The 23,689-nt window shown below is 40.5% G+C and overlaps 1 protein-coding gene across 1 annotated transcript in view; it reads right to left on the bottom strand.

Annotated features, from left to right (window-relative positions):
• EBF2 (EBF transcription factor 2) overlaps positions 1 to 23,689 on the bottom strand; it is a 222,576-nt gene that overhangs the window by 24,530 nt on the left and 174,357 nt on the right. The window contains exons 10-11 of the mRNA XM_055427247.2: positions 23,121 to 23,247; positions 2,027 to 2,115 (exon numbers count right to left, since the gene is read on the bottom strand). Of these exons, the coding sequence (XP_055283222.1) occupies positions 2,027 to 2,115; positions 23,121 to 23,247 (216 nt within the window). The remainder of the gene's footprint in view (positions 1 to 2,026; positions 2,116 to 23,120; positions 23,248 to 23,689) is intronic.

Here is a 23,689-nt window from a genome sequence, read left to right on the forward strand (position 1 = left end):
TCTTCTATTCGCTTTGACAGGTAGAAAATAAATAATTACACATATAAACTCCTCTATAAATATGTATCTGCATGAAATTCATCTCACTGAAAAGGCTCCATAAATAGCTGGGCTACCAAAACAAAAAGCAACCAGATTAAGGGTGGAGTCGGTTAACATTAGTAATGTCATGGGAGTTCCATTAAAAACTACTTTCAGACTATTCCATTAAAAAAAAATCTGGTACTCTAATTAACCAAATATTCTCAAAATGATTGATTAGCCTGAGTTGAACCGCTTGCCAAGGAGTTGTCCAGAGTCCTGAAATGATCTTGGCAATGCCTTCTGCAAAATTTTACTCTAATAAAGATGAATTCTTTCAATAATATTTCCCCCTGTTCACTTTAACCAGAGAGAATTAGTAATCAGTAATCCCTTTCCTCTCATTGTGTCTTTTCCACCTCCTGTTTTTAACAGCCTTTTAAATTGCTATTAACCTACTTTCCAGATATCATCTAATTTAATGGGGGGGCTGGGGATTTTTCTGAGAGGAAAATAAAGGTGCAATGGAGCAGCAACCGCAGTACTTGAATTTCACTCACTACAGAAAAGAGAACATGGGATTTTGTAATGTTTGTGCTTAAAGGGCAAATGTAAATGTTGACACTTCATAATTTCTCATTAATCAATACCTAATAAACTGATGTGATTTTAAATAAAGAAAGTGAAAATAATGGGCAAGATTTACAATCGAATTTTTGTAAGCAAGTTCATTTAAAAGGGATATATTTCATAGAAATTTATTAATATATGGGTGTTTTTCACTTCCATGAATATCTGTGTATGTACCGGGCCCTCAGTGAATACTTGATTGTAGATTAATATGTCCCTGTAATTATGGGTGGCTTCCCTGGTGGCTCAGAGGTTAAAGTGTCTGCCTCCAATGCGGGAGACCCGGGTTCGATCCCTGGGTCGGGAAGATCCCCTGGAGAAGGAAACTGTAACCCACTCCAGTATTCTTACCTGGAGAATCCCATGGACAGAGAAGCCTGGTAGGCTACAGTCCACGGGGTCGCATAGAGTCGGACACGACTGAGCGACCGAACGGAACGGAACGGAATTATGGGTAAATAAAGCTACATTTAAATAAAAAGGAATGGGAACTTACACTTTCAGACAATTATTCAATTATTTATTTTTCATGAAGTTGGCAGTGTTTTATAAGTTGAATACTCACAGGTCCAAATTTTCAGATTTCATATTTGCTCAGAGATTCATCATAACATATTTCATAGTTAGTAGATATTTTATGATCATCTTGTACCTCAAGCTTAGCCCAATTTCAAAGCCTAATTTAATTTTTATTATATTTTATTTAACCCAATACAGGCAAAATATTATCATTTCAACATGTAATTAATGAGACAGATTGTATTCTTTTTTTTCATACTAAGTCTTTTCAATCTGGTGCGTGTTTTATAGCACATCTCAATTTGGATTAGCCTCATCTTACAGGCCCAACAGCCCAGCAAACTGGGAGTTACTGTATTGGATGCTGAATGTGTAGTTTCCCTTGTGAAAAACATTATATAGTAATATTATAACATTTATAGAGCTATACACCTCCAGAAATTACATACTCCTTTATTTACTGATTCCCCCAGCTTTTTTGAGAAATTATTGACATACAACATGTATAAGTTGATGCTATAAAGCATGATGATTTGAGCCACATGTATATTGTGAAATGATTACTATAATAATCATTGTTACCGCCTCCATCCACTTCACAGTAATTACCTTTTTTGTTTTCATTTTGTGGTGATAATTGTTAAGGCCTATTCAAGTATACAATACAGGATTATTCACTATAGTTACCATATTGTACATTAGACCCCCAGAAATCACTCATCTTATAACTGGAAGTTTGTGTGTCGGACAAGGGATGCCTAATTTAATTTTAAAGAGCCCTACATCTCTAGGTTTATCTACGTTTACTGAAATTTTACAAGAAGGTTTTCACATGTCATTTTCCAAAGTGTATTACCTTAGCTAATCTCTCAGGATCTCCAGGATGTCTTGGGATGACCTTCTGCAGTCTCTGAAAGCCATAGTCTATGGTGGGTTCATTTAACGCTGAAAAACAAAAGTTCTCTTCTTGAGGATGTAAACTGGCTACAGAGCAAGGCATCTGGTTAAGTCTACTACGGATAATAGAAAGGTTCTGATATTATTCTAAGAATTGACACAGTGGTTTTGCTATTGACACTGGTTAATTCACATTTATAAGTTTAGGATTAATAGTAATTTAGTCATTAGAATTATGTCTCCAAATGTCAAGATCATTATAATTACTTTATCATTTCTGCCTTCAGTGCACACACTTATCATTCTTTGCTCACTCTCAACTACTCAGAAACATTACACAATCAATCATATCCCATCCCAGTTTCTTACGAAGACAATAAAGTATTAACACCTTTCCATGCCTCTCCTTTCTTCCCTCCTTGCCTTTTCCCCAATGTCTTCATCATCTAGTAATTCTTCTCCTAAATATCATTTTTATTAATTATGCTCTTAAATATTTATATTTATACATATATAAATCTTCTGTGAGTTTACAAAACTCTGTTCTTATGCATAACATGATTCCAGAATTTTCAATCGTATTTTGTTACACGTACATTCACTTCATGTCAGGCTCCATCAGATACTGAAAGTTCCATCAGGGCAGAACCCACACTTATTTTGCTCCTGTGTTCTCACTGTTAGAGACAGTGCCTGGAACACAGTGGGCACTTACTGTCAGCAACTGTGAAATGAGTGAGAGAGTGCGTGAATGAACGAGGAAGGACTTATTTCAGCACTGCTACTACGCTGAAGCACATTAAAGAGCAGAGACATCACTTTGCCAACCAAGGTCCATCTAGTCAAGGCTGTGGTCTTTCCCGTGGTCATGTATGGATGTGAGAGCTGGACTGTGAAGAAAGCTGAGCGCCGAAGAATTGATGCTTTTGAACTGTGGTGCTGGAGAAGACTCTTGAGAGTCCCTTGGACTGCAAGGAGATCCAACCAGTCCATTCTAAAGGAGATCAATCCTGGGTGTTCATTGGAAGGACTGATGCTGAAGCTGAAACTGCAATACTTTGGCCACCTCATGCGACGAGTTGACTCACTGGAAAAGACTCTGATGCTGGGAAAGGTTGGGGGCGGGAGGAGAAGGGGACGACTGAGAATGAGATGGCTGGATGGCATCACCGACTCTGTGGACATGAGTTTGAGTGAACTCCGGGAGTTGGTGATGGACAGGGAGGCCTGGCGTGCTGTGATTCATGGCGTTGCGGAGAGTCGGACACAACTGAGCGACTGAACTGAACTATGCTAAAGAGTTTTGGGGGGCTGATTCCTTTATCCTTTGTCTTTCTTCCTCTCTTTCTTTACTTTTTAAAAGTTTGGTTGCTTAAATTTTATGGTTTTAAAATTAATATATGATCAAAGTAAAGGAAAAAGTTACAAAGGATAAAATAATAATCACCTGCACTCCCATTAGGCAGCAGTAAACACAGAAGGGTGTATTTGCTTTTTAATCTTCCTTTTTGCATATATTTTTTATGAATATTTGTTGCTATCATTTGAATTCTCAAAGCAACATCTTTTATTTAAAGAAATTATCAAAATTTTTAAATATAGAAGGAAAAATAAAATCATCCATAATCTCATCATTTTAGAGATGATCTGGGTTAACATTTTGTATATATCCTCCAAGATTTAAACACACACACATACTAAAAATTATTCAGAGACATACTATTCACACTGTTACATAACCTACTTTTTATTTATTTAACAATATATCAAACTTTTCCCCAGGTTATTAAATATTCTTTTATAACATTATTTAAAATTTCTGCATATTTTTTCCATGACATGGTCTGTAATTTATTTAAATGGCTTCCCAATGTTCGGTATTTAACATGGTCCTACTTTCTCACTATTATAAAAATCAGAGCAATAATTATCCTTTGTGCATAACTTTGATTATTTCAATTGGAAAATTCCAAGAACTAGAATTACTGGACCAAAAATTATGATTCACATTTAAGGCCTTTTACACATACTGTCAAATCACTCCTTAGAAGAATATATAAATTTATACTCCCTCTAGCAGGGCATGTGGTCATTTTTAACTTATTTCTTTATTCATCAGTGAGGTTGAAGAGTTTTTTCTTATACTTGCTGAACATTTCAATTTCTTCTTTTATGAGCTGCTTATTAATACTTTCTACACTCTTTTCTTTCAAGAAATAGGCCTTTTTTAACTTGTAAAAACACTTTACATATTAATATTTTTAACATTCTATCACCATGTTACAATAACATATCCAACTTTGTTCTTAGGTATTATAGGTAGAAAGACCATCCCAGCTCCAAGATCTGGCAAATACACACACACACACACGGGTCAGGGGGTGTTTGCATATACGTAACTATAAATATATGAAACCTTTAGGTCGACCAGTAAAATGTGTACTGCTCACTATTTAGGCAGTAAGTTGTTGGGGGTTTTTTGCTATGTATTTCATCATCTGTTGATTTTATTGTGAATATGATTACTCCCTTATCACATTTTCTCCAAGTTTTACTAGCATCTAGAATAACTTTGGTTTTTATGTGTCTGCACAGGCAGTGTGTAAGGGTAGTGTGTGGCAGTATACAGTATAGTCATTAAAAGAATCAGCTTTAGAGTCAAGTGGATCTTGAGTTTGAATCCAGCTCTATCATTAATTTCTGTGAGCTGCTGTTTAAAATCTAGCTCATTGGTTTGCTATCAAAATTAAATGAAACAGTGTATATCATGTTCCCAGTACAGTGCTTTGCAATAAAAGGTCTTAACCAATAGTAACCCCTGACAGATGTATTCTTTTCCTGTTTATTCTTAGGCTTGAACATTCAGAGCATCTACACTTCATGATCAGCTTGTCTTCTTTTGATAAGTATATTAATTCCATTTAGTTCTCTTAATCTCATGCTTGTATTGGCTGTAACTTCCCAAAAAGTATCTGAAAAATGGATGATAGTGGATATTTTTGCTTTTTGTCCCCCTTTAAATGGGAATGACACACTTACATACCAAATGTGATATTGGCTATTTGAGATAAATATTAGTTATCATTTTCAAAATTTATTTATAAATATTATATATCATGGGCTTCCCTGGTGGCTCAGATAGTAAAGAATCTGCCTGCAATGCAGGAGAACTGGGTTCAGTCCCTGAGTCGGGAAGATCCCCTGGAGAAGGGAATGGCTACCCACTCCAGTATTCTTGCCTAGAGAATTCCATGGACAAGAGGAGCTTGACAAGCTATATTCCATGAAGTTGCAGAGTTGGACACGACCAAGTGACTAACACTTTCACTTTAGTTATCATGCTTTGATAAGTGCTTTTATCAGAAATTCTTAGAATTTTAGAAAATTACAATCATATGAAAATTTCTACCTGGACCAATTTAAATTGTATTTTAGAATATATTTCTCAATATTTCACAATTAAATGTCAACTCATGGATGCAGTATATAATTTGCTTAGTATATTTCTGAATGCAATTCGTTAATATTTTCTTATGATTGCTGGTGTAGGGATGAAATCAATTACATCACTGAGAATGGCACCTGGCACATTCTGAGCCCTCAACAAGCATCTGTTACTGTTATTATTGCTGGGATTTGTGTGCCCATATTAATAACTGGGATACTGTGCATAGTGCTGTTGGCTTCTGATGGATTTTTATTTTATACCCACTTTGAAAAATAAATTGAGAAGCTTTCTATATTTTATCCTATGTACTATAAGATTTATATAGCATGGGTTGTATCTCTTGACTAAAAGTTAGAAAGAACCCCAGTGAAATTGTTCTTTTCATAGTCACCAATAACATCTTAGCCAAACCAAGAGGAACTTTTCCATCTTACCTTAAACTCAAGTTAGCATTTGACACTACTCTCCTGCTTGCAATGTCTACTCACTGATTTTCCTGAATGCCCTGTTTCACCCCTACCACTCTAGTCATGCCATCTCAGCCTACCTTGAGGACTGCTCTTCCTCTGTTCATTCTGATGCTTCTTGTTGCTAAGGCAACAAGAAATGCTGATGTTTCTTGTGGCCAAGGCAGTCTTCTGCTTGCCTATACCTTCTTCCTCAGCAACCTCATGAGTGCCCACATGATTCCCACGCCAAGCTTCATCCTGTCACAAATCTTTATCTGCAGTTCAGGTAACTTGCCCAAGATTCAGCCTTATTTTTCCAAGTATTGGCTGGAAATGTCCACATGGATGGCCCTAGACTCCTCCCATTTAAGATACTGCAGCCTCATGCTACTCACACCACATAGCCATCAGCCATCAAAAAGTCATACATTTCAGGCTTCCCTGATGGCTCAGTGGTAAAGAATCCACCTGCCAATGCAAGAGGCACAGGTTCAATCCCTCATCTGGGAAGATCCCACATGCTGCAGAACAACTAAGCCTGTGCACCACAACTATTGAGCCTGTGCTCTGGAGCCTGGGAGTTGCAACTACTGAGCCCCTGTGCCAGTTACTGAAGCCTGTGTGCCCTAGAGCCCATCCTCTGCAACAAGAGAGGCCACCGCAATGAGAAGTCCACGCACTGCAACTAGAGAGTAGCCCCCACTCACCACAGCTAGAGAAAAGCCCATGCAGCAATGCACACCCAGCACAGACAAAACCAAAATATAATAAATAAAATTATTTTTAAAAAAGAAATCATGCATTTCATTAAGATTTAAATGTTTTAGCATAAATTTTATTATAGTATTTGCTTAAAATTTCTAATCTCCTATTTATGACTCTCCACACGGTAACCCCACCACCGACACCAACTTTGTTACACTTTCTGAACAGTCCTATTTCTAATTTTGTCTTCCTTTAGCTCCAAAGAGAATATCCTAAAATTTCTAGGTGATTGAGTATTAAATTGTTAATTATTTATTCTAATTAATTGCACTGGATTCAAAAGGTGGTGTACAGAATATCTGCCTTTTGGAATTTATTAAGTATTTTTGTGAATTCATATTAGTCTTGTCTGTGTTCCATGGGAAATGCTTTAAATGTATTATTTAATATATCTTTTTGATCATATTATTTAACATCTTTTCTACATAATTGCTGCTATAAATTTACCCTTCCACATGCTCCTTGTATGTCTAATAGGTTTTTAATGTATATATATTTTCTCTAGTGACTAGGAAGATTCACACTCTATTTTAATTTAGAATAGTACCTCTGACTTTCTCTGAAAATGTTTTGCTTTCCCTAATTTCTTGAGTCTATGGAGCTCCTCCACATATACAGAATGTTGCTTACCTTTAATTCCCCCACCTCATTCTGTCTACCTTTACATTTTTGTTGATGGTTTATCCTCCTTAGCTAATATTTCTATAACTAGATTTTCTATTATCTGTCTCTTTTAGACATTAATTTCCATATTTCTGTTAAACCATGTTCTCATATTAACAATAATTCAGATACTGTATGTTTAACCATTTTTTCTGCTAACCAGTGGTCCTGTGGAACCATAACTTTTCCATTCTTGGCTGATCCAGTTCTCCAGCAGTCAGGTTATTTTAGTAGGAATAAGAATCAAATTCTGTCGGGGCCCTTGAAATAAGAGAATATCTTTCTGTCTTCCTCACACACTAATGACACCTTCTCTGGACACAGAATTGTTGAATATTCTCTTTGCATTTTAGATCAAGTTTTTGCTGTGTCACTTGTCTGCACTCTGAGGGGGGCACCTGGGAGGTTTTGTCAGGGTTCTCCCTGATTTCCTGGCTCGCCTCATCTGTTCCCATGAGCAGAATATCACGTCCTCCAACACAACCCCGCCTGCACGCACAGGGACACAGAATCTCTGGCATCGTGATGAGACCAGTTTAGCTTCACACACGAATACCAGGTCTCCCTTATTTTCATGCTTTCTTGAAAATATCCTTCAATAAATTGTGGATGGGGGCCAATTAAACACTTGTACTGGTTCCAAATAGGAAAAGGAGTATGTCAAGGCTGTATATTGTCACCTTGCTTATTTAGCTTATATGCAGAGTACATCATGAGGAACGCTGGACTGGAAGAAGCACAAGCTGGAATCAAGATTGCTGGGAGAAATATCAATAACCTGAGATATGCAGATGACACTACCCTTACGGCAGAAAGTGAAGAGGAACTCAAAAGCCTCTTGATGAAAGTGAAAGAGGAGAGTGAAAAGGTTGGCTTGAAGCTCAACATTCAGAAAACAAAGATCATGGCATCTGGTCCCATCACTTCATGGGAAATAGATGGAAAAACAGTGGAAACAGTGTCAGACTTTATTTTTTTGGGCTCCAAAATCACTGCAGATGCTGATTGCAGCCAGGAAATTAAAAGACACTTACTCCTTGGAAGGAAAGTTATGACCAACCTTGATAGTATATTAAAAAGCAGAGACATTACTTTGCCAACCAAGGTCCGTCTAGTCAAGGCTATGGTTTTTCCCGTGGTCATGTATGGATGTGAGAGTTGGACTGTGAAGAAAGCTGATTGCCGAAGAATTGATGCTTTTGAACTGTGGTGTTGGAGAAGACTCTTGAGAGTCCCTGTACTGCAACGAGATCCAACCAGTCCATTCTAAAGGAGATCAATCCTGGGTGTTCATTGGAAGGACTGATGCTAAAGCTGAAACTGCAATACTTTGGCCACCTCATGTGACGAGTTGACTCACTGGAAAAGACTCTGATGCTGGGAAAGGTTGGGGGCGGGAGGAGACGGGGACGACAGAGAATGAGACGGCTGGATGGCATCACCGACTCTGTGGACATGAGTTTGAGTGAGCTCTGGGAGTTGGTGATGGACAGGGAGGCCTGGCGTGCTGTGATTCATGGGGTCTCGGAGAGTCGGACATGACTGAGCGACTGAACTGAACTGAACTCATGTTACTGGGGCTTCCTAGGTGGCGCTAGTGGTAAAGAACCTGCCTGCCAATGCAGGAGACATAAGAAACACAGGTTGATCACTGGGTCCAGAAGATCCCCTGGAGCAGGGCATGGCAACCCACTCCAGTTTTCTTGCCTGGAGAATCCCATGGACAGAGGAGCCAGGCAGGCTATAGTCCATAGGGTTGCAAAAGAGTCAGACACAACTGAAGCAACCGAGCAGAGACATACGCACTCATATTACCATCTTACCCAGAAACACATGTAAGAATAGCTGTGGGTATAATTGGAATCATTCCGTAAACTGTTTTTTCCCTGCTTAACACTATAATGTCATCAATTTCTGAAGACTTTTTCTTTAATAATAGGATTTTTAGTGGCTGTAATATTCAACAATGAAAATTGTTATGATAGCTGTTAGAATGTACTGAAGGCTTACTATGTTACAGACATTATGCTAATGCCTTTTACATATATAAACTCATTTAATCCTCATTACAACCCTATAACACGCATTTTATCCCGGTTTTAAATGCAGCTCCAAGGTGGTGCTAGTGGTAAAGAATCCACCTGCAAATACAGGAGATACGGGTTCGATTCCTGGGTTGGGAAGATCTCCTAGTGAAGGGAATGGCAACCCTCTTCAGCGTTCTTGCCTGGAGAATTCCATGGACAGAGTAACCTGGTGAGCTACAGTCCATGGGGTCGCAAAGAGTCAGACATGACTGAGCAGCTAACAACAACACCATGCTTACACCACGCTGACTATAAAGTAAGGGAATAACCCATAAGACAGAGAATCCAGCCACCCCCAACCAAGGTCCCCACTGTCTCCATGACTATCCTTATCCCTTCCCTCCCATCTTCATTGTTACCAGATTCTCGCCCCCTCTCAATGAAGCCCTAGAGGTCTATCCTCAGCCTGCCACTAATATCGTTATTCCTAGGTCCTTCCTGTTGCTCACAGAGCAATCTGCTAAAGCTGGGCTCTAATAGCACACACAATGCATTCTCTTTCATAGACTCTATTTTATATAACTTTATTTATTTTGGGCTGTGCTGGGTCTTCGTTGCTGCATGGGCTTTTCTCTAGTTGTGGCGAGCAGGGGCTACTCTCCAGTTGTGGTGCTCGGGCTTCTCATTGTGGTGACTTCTCTTGTTTCAGAGCACAGGCTGGAGGGCACGGAGGGCTTCGGTAGTTGCGGCTCCCGGGTTCTAGAATACCGGCTCAGTAGCTGTGGCACACAGGCTTAGTTACCCCAAGGTGTGTGGGATCCTCCCGGACCAGGAATTGAACCTGCCTCTCCTGCACTGGCAGGCAAGTTCTTTACCACTGAGCCACCAGGGAAGCCCTCTCTTTTGTAAACTTTATCACACAGCTGTACCCATTGTTGTCCCTGTTAGATGAAAACCACCAGGACACCAGGTGATGTCTCGTTTATCTCATATGCCCGCTCATCCAGGCTCCGCATCTACATCAGAAACGACAGGTGCTCCTGACCACATGGAATTAGCAATTCACATTTTAAGCTGATGAAGCAAAATAGACATACTCATCTCTTTCTCATGTTGAGTGTTTTCTGGAGGCCCCTGCCAGACTTCCTAGGCAAATGCTGTGGATGGGTTCTGTGTATATGCAAGATGAGAAAGACAGTGAAATACACTGTAGTGTATATCTATATGGACAGGGAATGATCACACAGATGTGTGCATGAGCACACACACAGCATGCCACTTAAGTGAAATTTTGAAGTAAAAATCTTGAAGTCCAAACTGTTTAGTCAACACCGAAGTGTAAGAAGAAAAATCAGTCAATCCCTCAAGAGTTCAGCCTTCAAAACCTCAGGGTTGGGAACCTCCCTGGTGGTCCAGTGGTTAAGACCATGCCTTCCAAAGCAGGGGGTGTGGGTTTGATCCCTGGTCAGGGAACTAAGAACCCACATGCCTCCGGGCCAAAAATCCAAAATATAAGACTGTAACAAATTTGATAAAGACTTTAAAAATGGTCCAGATCTTAAAAAAATAAAAAACAGGGTTTCATTGAATAGTTTTTATTCTGGTCCAGACTCACTTCCCATTGAACCAGCTGTTTTGCATCCTATCACTTCAGCCTCACCTTGAGTCCCAGCTTTCCCCTCTCCCCACCTCCCTGGGTGTTCTCTGACTTTTCAGGCCTGATGCAAGCCAAGTAAACCTCAATTAGCTAATGAGATGCCCAAGACCAGCCCCAAGACTGTCTCTAAGGGCCAACAGATCATTAACCGCCATCATCAGTGTGAATTTACAGCCTCTGCTACCACATGGAGTGCGGGGGTGGTGTGAAGTCTTGCCAACCTCTTGGCTGAGAGGGACACAGAGAAAAGCTGGCAAGGCAAAAACAGAGTAAATTAAAAATAGGCTTCAATCTATAGGCTCTATTTATCTATGTCTTTCTTTGGTAACATTAACATTAAGGTAAAAGGTCAAATCCCCACTGAAATATAATTTATATTTACCTTTTATTAAATAATTATGGCATGGCATGAAGTTAAATATTACAGAAGCTAATCAAGGGGGAATTCAATAGAGAAAACTCAGACATGAGAATTTCGTCTTTGCTATACATAGAATGTCTTAATCCTCCACTGGGAGTCATTCGGGTTTGCTTAAGGAGTTTAATAATACACATTTCAACTGCCACAGAATCTAAATCCCATTTGGATCAGCCTTGGAAAAACTTTCATCAATACCTTGAGATTTCATAATATTTCTCCTGAGAGCCTGGATCTTATGTGTCATTTCTCATTTTGATTGCGGGTATAATATATAAGGTTGCTTACATATCTTTGACCCAATGAATAGATATAAACCATAAGCAATGTGTGAAGGGTTTCTTTTAAAAGTAAATAGTATTTAACTAAAAATATCTACTGGGAACCACTCATTAAAAAAAAACTGGCTGTTGCTCAAAATTAATTTTCCCAAAGGGTTAGTGAGACGGATAAATTCTATATGATTGTTTTTTTTCCTTAAGAGGAGGCATGGAGAGCAGATAATGCTTACCCAGTTTTTGCCTCTACTTCTGTTTCCCAGAAATAGAGGTTCTTTCCATGGCCAACATGCAAAGGGGACTCTTGGTTAGAGTTCTGGTCTACCCTCAACAAAGACAGCATTGACTTTGCAGGCAGGTGGTCATTTCTGCCTTTGACCAACAGAAGTACTGACCACCAAGATGGCAATAGCAAGGGCTGATCAAGTTTGCAGAAATTTGAGGGGAGATGAGTAAAATGACGGGGCAAGGAGGTCTGAGTAGTCTGTCAGGCTGCAACTCTGGGATGTTGATCTCGGTTGCAGCTTTCTTCATTAGTAAGTCTTCAGTTGGCACCTAGGATCATCATGGAGCCTACAGATGGCCAATAAGAGGCTGACAAAAGTTTAGAAAGTCTGAGCCTAGTTGTCTGTCTGCATCTGTGTGTATTCATCTGCAGCAGAGGGTCTTCACTTTCATCACAGAGCCCACAGGCCCCTGAGCGGTCCTGGCCACAGAATTAAAGGATCTCTCCAGCTCTGACTCTAAATCTCAACCTTCTCCAAGAATGAAAGAAAGCAATAAAAAAGAATCCTGCTCAAGAAACCTCAAATCTGTGTAATGTGGCTGCCAGGCAAGTACCAGATCAGAAAATGGACTTTGAGATGCAGGCACAAGAGAAAACCTGCTTGAGGAACATCTCTCCATGGATAACCAACAAGGACCTACTGGAAAGCACATGGAACTCTGTTCACTGTTATGTGGATGCCTGGATGGGAGGGAGGTTTGTGGGAGAATGGATTCATGATTATGTATCACTATGTCCCTTTACTGTTCACCTGAAAGTCTTACAACACTGTGAATCAGCTATACCCCAATACCAAATTAAAAGGTTAAAAAAATAAAAAGAATACCTCTCCATATGGTGCTGATCTAAGATAGTTACTCTCCATTGACAGGACAGGAAGGCATAAAACCCTTGCTTGGGGAGGAATTTACGTGCATGCAAACTACCTCCTGCCTTCAAGCCCCCTTTAGGAAGTCTGTTCTGGCCTTCCCTCAGTTGATCTTATGTATTGATTCCTGTGAGACTTCCCAAGTGGCGCTAGTGGTAAAGAACCCATCTGCCAGTGCAGGATACGTAAGAGAATCAGGTTCGATCCCTGGGTCAGGAAGATCCTATGGAGGAGGGCGTGGCAACCCACTCTAGTATTCTTGCCTGGAGAATCCCATGGACAGAGGAGCCTGGCAGGCTACAGGCCACGGGGTCAAAAAGAGTTGGACACAGCTGAAGCGATTACCCACACATGCACACATGTGTATTTATTTCTGTGAGGTCTGCCTTGTTTGTGCTGTGATTTTGGTTTCTCTCTCTTGCTCCCAATCCTCCCAATTTTCTTGTCCATTCATCTATCTACCTGACTCCTCAGGTGTCCAACATTCAAGGCTATCTGCTCCCAAGGTCAATTTTTTCATAGCATTTGATGGTGTGATAGAGATAAAGCTGTCCCTTGTCTGGGATCTGCCTTAATTCCTAACCTTGACCAACTCTACTACCTTCAAAGGCAGGTGGAATTTGGTTTATCTCTCTGCAGAAACAAAAAGTTGGATTAAATGTTTTCTCAGACCCCTTGTAAGTTCTTGCATTATGATTCTAAGACTATTACTTATTTGTTGCTGTTCTTCAGTTATTAAGTCATGTCTGACTCTTTGCGACCCCATAGCCAGTAGCCCACCAGGCTCCTCTGTTCTTGGGATTTCCCAGGCAAGAATATATGAGTAGGTTGCCATTTCTTTCTCCAGGGGATTTTCCTGACCCAGGGATCAAACCCAAGTGTCTTACATCTCCTGCATTGGCAGGCAGATTCCTTACCACTGAGCCACCTGGGAAGTCCATTATTTATTTATTTGGTGAAAGTGAAATTCTTCGAGAAGTGGAGATGGGTGGAGTTGAAGCCATGGGCTGTTGAATTATCTTTAACTTTTGCTACACTGAGATCTCTCCCTATATCCATCTTTTTCAACGGAGCAAAGGTTCAGTGTCACCAATTTTTTAAAAAAGAACAAAGATAATATAGGAACACATTATTAAGAAGTGGTACCTGCCTTTGTGGATATAGGAACAAGAACACGAGGTGAGAACCAGCAGTGCACAAGTGAAAGATTAGATGGAAGCCTCTGATATTTAATTTTAAATGAAATATTAATTTAATATTTAATTACGCTTTGGTTTCAAGAAAAACTGCAGCAGCAAGACAGATTGTTTGAAGAACGGAGTAATATACATGGTTAAGGAGACAACTGTAAAAATTAAAGATAAATTTCAAGGGTAAATCTAAATGCCACCACGGAGCAGTTATGAATATGCTCTGCTCTCTGTAATATGTATTTAGAATATTATAGCTGAGAGCACCAGGCCATTAAGAGGCTGGGACGTCTCTAGTGAAACAACGGCCCCCTATTCTGGGGCTTCCAACGGAGACATCATTCCTAAGACTCAGCCGAATGATGGATCCAAATTTTATAGGCGATGGGGGTGGAGACAACTTCAGTAAAACTGCAGGCTACCAGGAGGGCTATTCATCCAACCTGTTTCTAGTGCAAACAGGGAACAATTGTACTCAGGCCAGTTTTTTATATCCGAATTGGGTATTTTTAACTAAAAATCAGATTCATTTCTTAAATGAGAATTTTTTTTTCAGGATAATGCTACAGGAAAAAAAAAGAAGAAATGCAATGTGGGTGAGCTATTAACATCTGAATCCAGTGTGCACAACTGTGCAGTGTGGCTCAGTGGAACCCCATGCCCAGCCTCAGGGAGGAGATTGTGCAGGGTATGATTTGGGGGGGGGGGCATGGAATAACCTAGGCTTTTTGTTTCTCCACCCAACTGCTTCCTGATCTTGTCTGCTTTCTTGTTGATTAACACCTGCTCCCAAATAATGAACCGAGTAATCAAATACCTTTGTTTGTGCTAAAGTTTTGGGTTGGCCAAAAAGTCCATTCAGGTTTTTCCATAAGCTATTTTTCCATTATATCTTATGGAAAAACCCAGAAGAACTTTTTGGCAAACCAATAAAAGATAAGGATTGTTTTGGGGAGGAGGTGAGTTGACGTGAATTGTTTGGTTTCTATGGGTGTCTCCATAGCCAGGGTGTTTTGACAGCTTTTATATTCAACCACACACCTTGGGAAGCGGTTCTTGGGCCTGCACCTGAGCCAGCTGGGCCCAATCGGCTCTTCCTTTGAAAACTCACTTCCCTTCAAACCACTTGCAGAGAGGACACATGCTCTCTGGCTGCCCTGACTTTCTCTGTCACCTAAAAACCCCGATTTCTAATCCAGACCCAGATATTAAAGGCATGATATGGTGGGTCTTTCAAGAATTCACCTTCTACAGTAAAGAACACATGCAAAGAAGTCTGCTGTTGTTTAGTCATTAAGTCATGTCTGACTCTTAGCGACCCCATGGACTGGAGCCCTCCAGGCTCCTCTGTCCATGGGATTCTCCAGGCAAGAATACTGGAGTGGGTTGCCATTTCCTTCTCCAGGGGATCTTCCCAACCCAGGGATCAAACCCGTGTCTCCTGCATTGACAGGCAGATTCTTTACCACTGAGCCACCTGGGAAGCTGGCAAAAAAGTCTACCCTTGATCAAACAGCAGTGAGGAAGGAAGCCAAAGAGAACTCATCATAGAAATTATGTATCTCACAGCCAAACACTTACAATAGTAAATTGTGTTTGTATCTGTGTATTTCTATACAAAATATACTTGCATATCTACATTTCTTATTCCCAGTGAGATAAATATCTTCCAAATTTTAGGTTAGAATACTAAGGTGAGGGACTCCCCTGGTAGTCCAGTGGATAAGAATCCACCTGTCAATTCAGGGGACATGGGTTTGATCCCTGGTCCAGGAAGATTCCACATGCTACAGGAAACTAAAGCCCATGTGCCGCAACTACTGAGCCTGTGCTGCTAGAGCCCATGCTCCACAACAAGAAGCCCGTACACAACTAGCAAAGACCCAGCGCAGCCAAAAATAAATAAATAAATAATTTTTAAAAAGAAAACAAAGGTAAAGAATGGCTAGGGGGTTTGTCATAAAATTTGGACTCAAATCCAGACCTCTAAACTCTGTCACTGACGGTCTTCCACTCCAGTGCTAAGTTCTCTCAAGTTTAATGACAAAGTGGGGTTCCATTCTCAAATGCCTTGCTACAGACCTCCTCTCCCTGCATCCTTAAGATGCAGTAGCCATGGTTACCTGAAAAAACGAGTAACCGTGGTCTCGCTGGGTACCCCTACCAGGATTATTTTTCTCCACTGCTAGTTTTCTTCAGCAAAGTCAGCCAGTGGAGTAAGGGACCTCTCCCCACTCACAAGCCTTGGCTGGTACCACCTCTAGGTCTCAAAGCAGACAGAGGACGTTTCCTGATGAGCTGGATGCTCGTGTGGAGCTCTTGACTCTGCAGTAGCAAGCTGCACTTCAGTAAATCGTGGTGGTTGGAGGAAAATAGACTTTCCAACGTGTGCGAAGAAAACGTGTTGTTTTTCAGAGCCCTGATGTTGTTTATGCGGTACTTGGCAGCAACAACCATGGGGAGCTGATTACTGAATTTTGCTAATTATACCAGGTAAGTCCCATCTAATAGGCTTGGGTTTATTGTGGTGGTGTGTCCTTGGATACGGAAACCGTCAACAGTTGGACCATGATCCATAAGATGTGAGTGGTGGGGTGGGGGCTGAGGGAGGGGAGGTTTGCTGGAAATTTCCTTCCCACCTCCTGCTTTTGGAGTCTCTTTCTAGAAAGTTCCACATACGAGTAAATACTATTGTGTTTGTGGGGTAATGACAGTCTGAAAAGAACTGCCCCATGTTGTCAAATACTTTACAAGCCAGGAAGTCACTGCAGCAGCCTGATGAGCAGGACTCAGCATTCCCAAACTCATTTCTTTGTTTAAAATACAGATTCTCAGACCCTCCCAAAAGATTAGAGTGCAATATGCCTGGAACAGGGTCCAGCATGATTGGTGTGTGTGGCATGCATGCGCACGTGTGCTCAGTTGTGTCTGACTCTTTGTGACCCCATAGACTGTAGCTCACCAGGCTCCTTTGTCCATGGGCTTCTCCAGGCAAGAATACTGGAGTGGGTTGCCATTTCCTTCTCCAGGGAATCTTCCTGACCCAGCAATCAAATTCAACTCTCTTGCATCTCTGGAGACCATATTGTACATACAGTTTTTAAGCTTTTTTAAAAAAAAATATATCACCAATGTCTTTCATGTAATTAACTATCCATCCACAGCATTGCTTTTGGAGAAGGAAATGGCAACCCATTCCAGTATTCCTGCCTGGGAAATCCCAAGGACAGAAGATCCTGGTGGGCTACAGTCCATGGTGTTGCAAAGAGTTGGACATGACTAAGCTACTGAGCACCCACAGCATTGCTTTTACTATCTAAGATGTTTTTCAGTATAAGGATGTTTTGTTATTTATGATTGTTTACAATTTTTCACTCCTATTAACAATGCTTCAACAGTGCTTATTAACAGTGCTTCAGAATAAACAACCTTCAGGCAAACTCAATTATTTCCCAAGTATATATTCCTAAAAGTAGAATTGTTGGGTTAAAGGGTACATACATTTTTTTTTTAAGGCTAGTACCATCAGGGTACTCTCCTGAGAGTGGAGAACTGTGTGTTAGAAAACCCCCACTTTCTTCTAATTTTGTCAACATAGGTATTTTCATTTGTTTAAAAAAAATCCTTGTCACCTTGATAGGAAAAAAAAAATGTTATACTGTCGTTGCCTTAATTTGCTTTTATTTGATTATTAATGTGGTTGGGATTTCTATAAACATGTTAATTGCTTGATTATATTCCTTCCTGAATTAATTCCTGATGTTCCTTGCTAGCTTTTAGGGAGTTTTCCCCCCTTAATTTATAAGACCTCTAACATTCACTTGTTTATCCATAATGTATAACATAGTGGCTGACAAAGAGTAGGCATAAAATGAACTTTGCTCAACAAGTAAATGAGTATTTTTATGCGTAGGATATTATGTCATAGAAAACAAATATGGTTTCAGTTTGTCCTATTCCTTTCAATTTAATAACTGAAACTTAGACATGCAAACATTTTCTTTTCATGTAATCACATATTTATGCTCAGTGGTTTTTGTCTTTGGGATCAAGCATTTAGCAAGGCTCAAGTATAATAATTTTTTGAAATGCCTACATTTTAAAAAATTAATTAATGTCTACATTTAATTAAAATATTTAATTCAAGTATGCTTCATTTTGTGATATGAAATTAGATATATAACTTTTTTAAATGCTTAATTAGTTGGCCCCACACCATTTGTTAAAAATTCCGTATTTTCCATGTTGACTTGAGATGTCTCCTCACCCGTACAAATACGTCTGTATTTGTACTAGTTGTGTGCACAAAAACTGTTTATTTTTAAGTGTTTTCTTCTGTTGCATGACATTTCTATGTGTTCCTGCAAAACCCCATATTCTTCTAATTACCGAAACTTAACATAGGTTTTAAAGTCTGGTAGGGCAAAGCCCTCTCATTTTTCAAAATGAGGGGTCCTATTTTAGCACCTTTATTTTTGCAGGTGAACTTTTGTAAAGTTTTCCCCAAACATTTTGTTGGTCCTTTGATTGGCATTGTGTTAAATTTATTCATTAATCGACATCTTTACAATATTAAATCTTCCCACCTCTCCACCAGCTGGAAGTATTTTGTCCTTCCTCTGAACTCCCTCAGCACTTTATACCTTTTTTAAAAATCACTTTCTAAGCTATACCCACCCAATTTTTCAAACCTGAAACCTGAGTCATTCCCTCCCTTTCCTTCCCCAACCCTCACCCCATCCAATCAATCATCAAGTCCCGTCAATGCTACCTCCTAAATTTCATCCACTTCTGCCTGTCCCCACCACCGGCACTCCAGTCCAAGTTGCCATCATTTCTGGCTGGGGCCACCACACTGGCCTCAAACTGACCTGCCTGAATCCATCCTAGGTTCCAAACCATTCTCTCTGCTGCAGCCAAAAGATTCTTTGAAAAGGCAAATATGACCATGGCACTCCCAGCTTTAAACTATTCCAATAGCTCCCCATGGCACTTGGGATGCAGCCAAATAAGCAGGTTCAACCTAACTTCCCATTTGAACCCAACCTCTCTTTCACATTCTTTCTTCCCTATTCCTAGTTACTGTCAAATACATCCCACATTCTTTCCTACCCCAGGGCCTTTGCACGTACTGTTTCCTGTGTTTGAACTGTCCTTAACCTTCTCCATTGGCTTAAGATTCCTCTGATATATATCCCCAGCGTCCTGTATCACTCATCACATTTGTAATTCCTTGTTCAAGTCAGCCTCCGTGATGATAACACTAGTAGCACTAATAATATTAATAATATACACCTTTTCAATTATAAGCTATAGCTGCCCTCTATTTCAAATGCTTTCCATGCACAGGTGTTCTAGACCTGGCTTGTACCATTTTATGAGAGCAGGCTGTTGAATTTTCAGGAATATTGTGAGCCAGCTGATGTCTGGCTGATTGGTAGTTTGAAATCAGTCTTGATGACAGTATCTGCACCATGGAAATCAGCAAATACAACAAACCAGCATGGGGCATGTTCAGTTGATACTTACTTCAGGAATAAGTCAACCATGTCTCAGCACATCAGGAAAACAGAACTATTTGCTGATGGGCATGCATGTTAAGTCACTTCAGTCATGTCCTACTCCTTGCTACCCGATGATTTACCGACACTGCATTGCTAAACATAAGTCAGCAGGCAGGGTAGCCAGGGATCTGAGCCCTTGTTCTGACTCCACCTTGAATTGAACAGGCAAGTCATTTCTCCCTGGGTCTTAGCTTTCTCATCTGCAACAGATGGAGTTTGATCCAATGTTCTTTGTATTCTTTAATATTCTTAGATTTACAGGTAACATAAAATCTATTATCTTTACCACTGTGTGGACTCCTTTTCTTTTATTTTTTTTAAACCAGGCACTGTGTTTTCCACGATCTGTGAATCATTTAGGCTCCTCTATTCTGTCTGGCAAGTTCCTTCTTTACTTTTGAAATGTCACTCTATGGTCAGCTCCTCCAGAAAGCCTTCCTTGGTTTCCCAAAGTGAGCCACCCCTGCTCAGTGCTCCTGTAGCCCCTTTGCATTTATATCTCTTTTAGGACTCAGCATGATTATTATAATCTACAGGCATCTCTCTCTCTATCTAGAACTGTAAGCTGCTAGAGGAATACTGATATTACTGACTTGGTGCCTTGAGCGATAATTTAGAGCTGATGTTTGTTTATTGAATATATAGATTACATGGTTACCTGGATCCTATCTTCAGAACTTCAGATTTAATTGGTCTGGGATCCAGCCTGAGCATTGATGCATTAAAGTGCAACCAAGGATGAGAACCTCTGCTTTTGAAGGAATTTTATACATTTACACAGACACACACGTATGCACATGTAAACATACATGCACACAACACCTGGCTCCAAACATCTGTAGCCCCACTGAGTATTGCTTGTTTGTTACTTTGGAAGAGAATTGAAGATTAATTGCAATGCAGTTTTTATTCAAACTCCTATCACCTTACAGGGCAGGCCTGTCATCCATATTACAGTAGGTGCATTTGAGAAAGCAAAACTGTGTGTGAAATGAAACCCATTCCTCCAGGGACAGTTCAAGCTCCTGTTTCCTCCTACCCACTGACCACTCCATTTCTGTGTCCTTCACAGGCTCCTCCTCATTTTCCTGAGCCCTACACTTAGCGCCTCTGATGCACCTGCCATCTTTAGACCTCTTCCATCTTGTAGCTATACTCCCTTCCATGGCCTCTCATCCAGCCCAGTGGCTTTAAATCCCATCTGGATGCTGACTACTCCCTTGTTTGGCATCCTCAAAGTTTTCCCATGCAAACCCCTTGTCCTACCTGCCTTTCCCACCTCATCTCCCATTGACTCCACTCCGGCCACACTGGCATTCTTGCTCTTCCCCAATGATGCCAGGCTTATCCCTGCCTCTCAGACTGTCATCTTTTCTCTGTCTAGGACATTTGCCTCCAGCCAATTGACTACCAGGTGCTATTCTAGCCAACAGTGATGAACTAGACAGAAAACACAGCCCTGAGGAGGCCTAGGGACAGAGGAAATGTGAATGGACAGGAGAGAAGGTCAAAGAGATAAGGGGTGTGGGAACAGATTTCCACACCTGCGATACATATCTTGGGATTCCCTGGTGGCTCAGGTGGTAAAAGAGTCTGCCTCCAATGAAGTAGACCTGGATTTGATCCCTGGGTTGGGAAGATCCCCTGGAGAAGGAAATGGCAACCCACTCTAGTATTCTTGCCTGAAAAATCCCATGGGCGGAGGAGCCTGGCAGGCTACAGTCCATTGGGTCGCAAAGAGTCAGACATGATTGAGAGACTTCACTTCACTTCAATACACGTCTCTGCTCAATGTTCCTTTCTCAGAGAGACCCTCCCTCATTCTCTATTCCTTCCTTATCACTGTCTGAAATTATATCATGTCTGTTCTGTGTTGACTGTCTCCACCTATAGTATGCAAGGTTTATTAAGATGGAGCCCACTTTTATATCCCAGAGCCTAGAGCTGTAGCCCATGGTAGGCATGTAATAAATGTTCATTTGAATGACTGAAAAAGCTGTATCATTTTGGGAGCTAGAATAGTAAATATTTTATTGCAAATAACACAACCAAGACATGCCTATCTCAAGAGAGAAAACTCAATGACAAAATGTTAACTATATACCTAAAATCATCCTTTTCCCTCTACTCCTAATTGATTGCTAATCAGACAGTTCACACTTAAATAATAATAGGAAGCTAAGTCCAAATGAGGAAGAAAACACTATAAAATAATATTATTAGAAATTTATAATGGATCTGATATATGTTCTAGATTTCTATACTTATTTCCCTATACCTCTTATTTTTTTGTTCAGAGTAACAGTATTCTGACTTCCCTGGTGGCTCAGTGGTAAAGAATCTGTCTGCCAATGCACAAAACACAGGTTCAATCCCAGGGTCAGGAAGATCCCCTGGAGGAGGAAATGGCAACCCACTCCAGTATTCTTTGCCTGGAGAATCCCATAGACAGAGGAGCCTGACGGGCTTCAGTCGATGGGGTCGCAAAAGAGTCAGACACGACTTAGGGACTAAACAACAATATTCTAGTGGGTCTCCCTGCCTTCAGCTGTTCCCCAACTAACTCAGGTTTCCTTTCCTGCCATGCCTAGCTAAGTTCTAGTCTAAGTTCCATCTTATGGATCCTCACAGCTGTTGAATCAGCTTTTTCTTTCCTCCAGACATCAACTCACCTCATCCTCTGCATCTCTGCACTTAAGATGCCCATAGGAGGAACACGCTTCCTTTTTCTCTTTGCCTATCCAAATCCTCCCATCCTTAAGAATGGTCTTCAGTATCATCTCCTCCTCGAACCCCATCCCTCTACTCTAGTTCATAGTAAACTCCGTTTTTGTGAAATTCATATTCCACTCTTTGGAAATACTAAACAATTTGAACACTCTTAACTCGCCAGCTGCTCTGTTGCCTTCTCCAATAGTTTCTAAATTTCCAAATAGGGACCATGTCTTCTATGTTACTGTACCCTCCACCTGGAAAAAAGTAGTAGATACAATGTAGGCGTTCAATAAATATTGAACCAATTAGATCATTTCTACTTTCACAAAGTTTTAATATAATTTGAATCCCTCTGAAGCATCATTAGGCAACTTTCCTGAATCCTTTTCAAGAAAATTTCGTTATAGCCAGCAACTCTGTCAAATATTTTATCTGATTTGTTTGGATAAAAGTCTATTCTAGCATGGTTCCAGCTGAGTTAAATTCATAAGGATGGAATCCTGAAATGAGCTGCCATGACCATTTCCCAGACTGTGCAGAAATTGCTTACATAAAACACAACATTGGATCAACACATCCTCTTTCAATGCCTATGACCCAGTCCACTCTTGCCACACCAGTAGAAAGACCTATAAAAGTTAGAAGGATTATAAAGTGGATAGACTAGGAACCAGAGCAAAAGTGAACCAGGAACCAGTCTCCCTTGGAATAATTTTCTTACCCACCTGTGTAAATGAACCTCCCTGGAGCTCCTTTGCAGAACTGTTTGGATTTATAAGACAATGTCACTTCTACGACCCCAGGGATGTGCCGAGGAGGAGTCTGCACTCTGATGGCATGAGGAGTTATTAGCTGAGGAATGAACAGGCAAGGAAATAAAGTATTTATTATACATTATCACGGATATACTGAACACAGAAGCATCGTCCACTGCTATCTCCAGGGCAAACTGGTGCTCTCATGGCGCCCCATGTGCCGTGAACGCCCTGTCCCTGTGTCTCAAGTGTTTCTGTCTTTCACCCTAGAATTGCCTTTCAACCCAACCTGTCTATCCTTCCCTTCCTATTAGCCCAGCTCAAGTACCCCCCCACCTCCTGTGTCCACCTAACCCCCATCCCTGAAGTCATTCCCTCCCCCAGTTCCTACACTGCCATGGCCTCACAGATTGACTTGGCAATTTCCATATCCAACTTAGCACCGTTATATATCTTTTTGTAACTTGTCTTGTTTTTTTCTCATCACAGTAGAAAAATTGGAAACTAGAGAAAAATAAAAGAAATGTTACCATTGCATA

The sequence above is a fragment of the Moschus berezovskii genome, chromosome 7, assembly GCF_049115385.1.
Source record: "Moschus berezovskii isolate FMDL1 chromosome 7, NW_MosBer_1.0, whole genome shotgun sequence".
NCBI lineage: Eukaryota > Metazoa > Chordata > Mammalia > Artiodactyla > Moschidae > Moschus > Moschus berezovskii.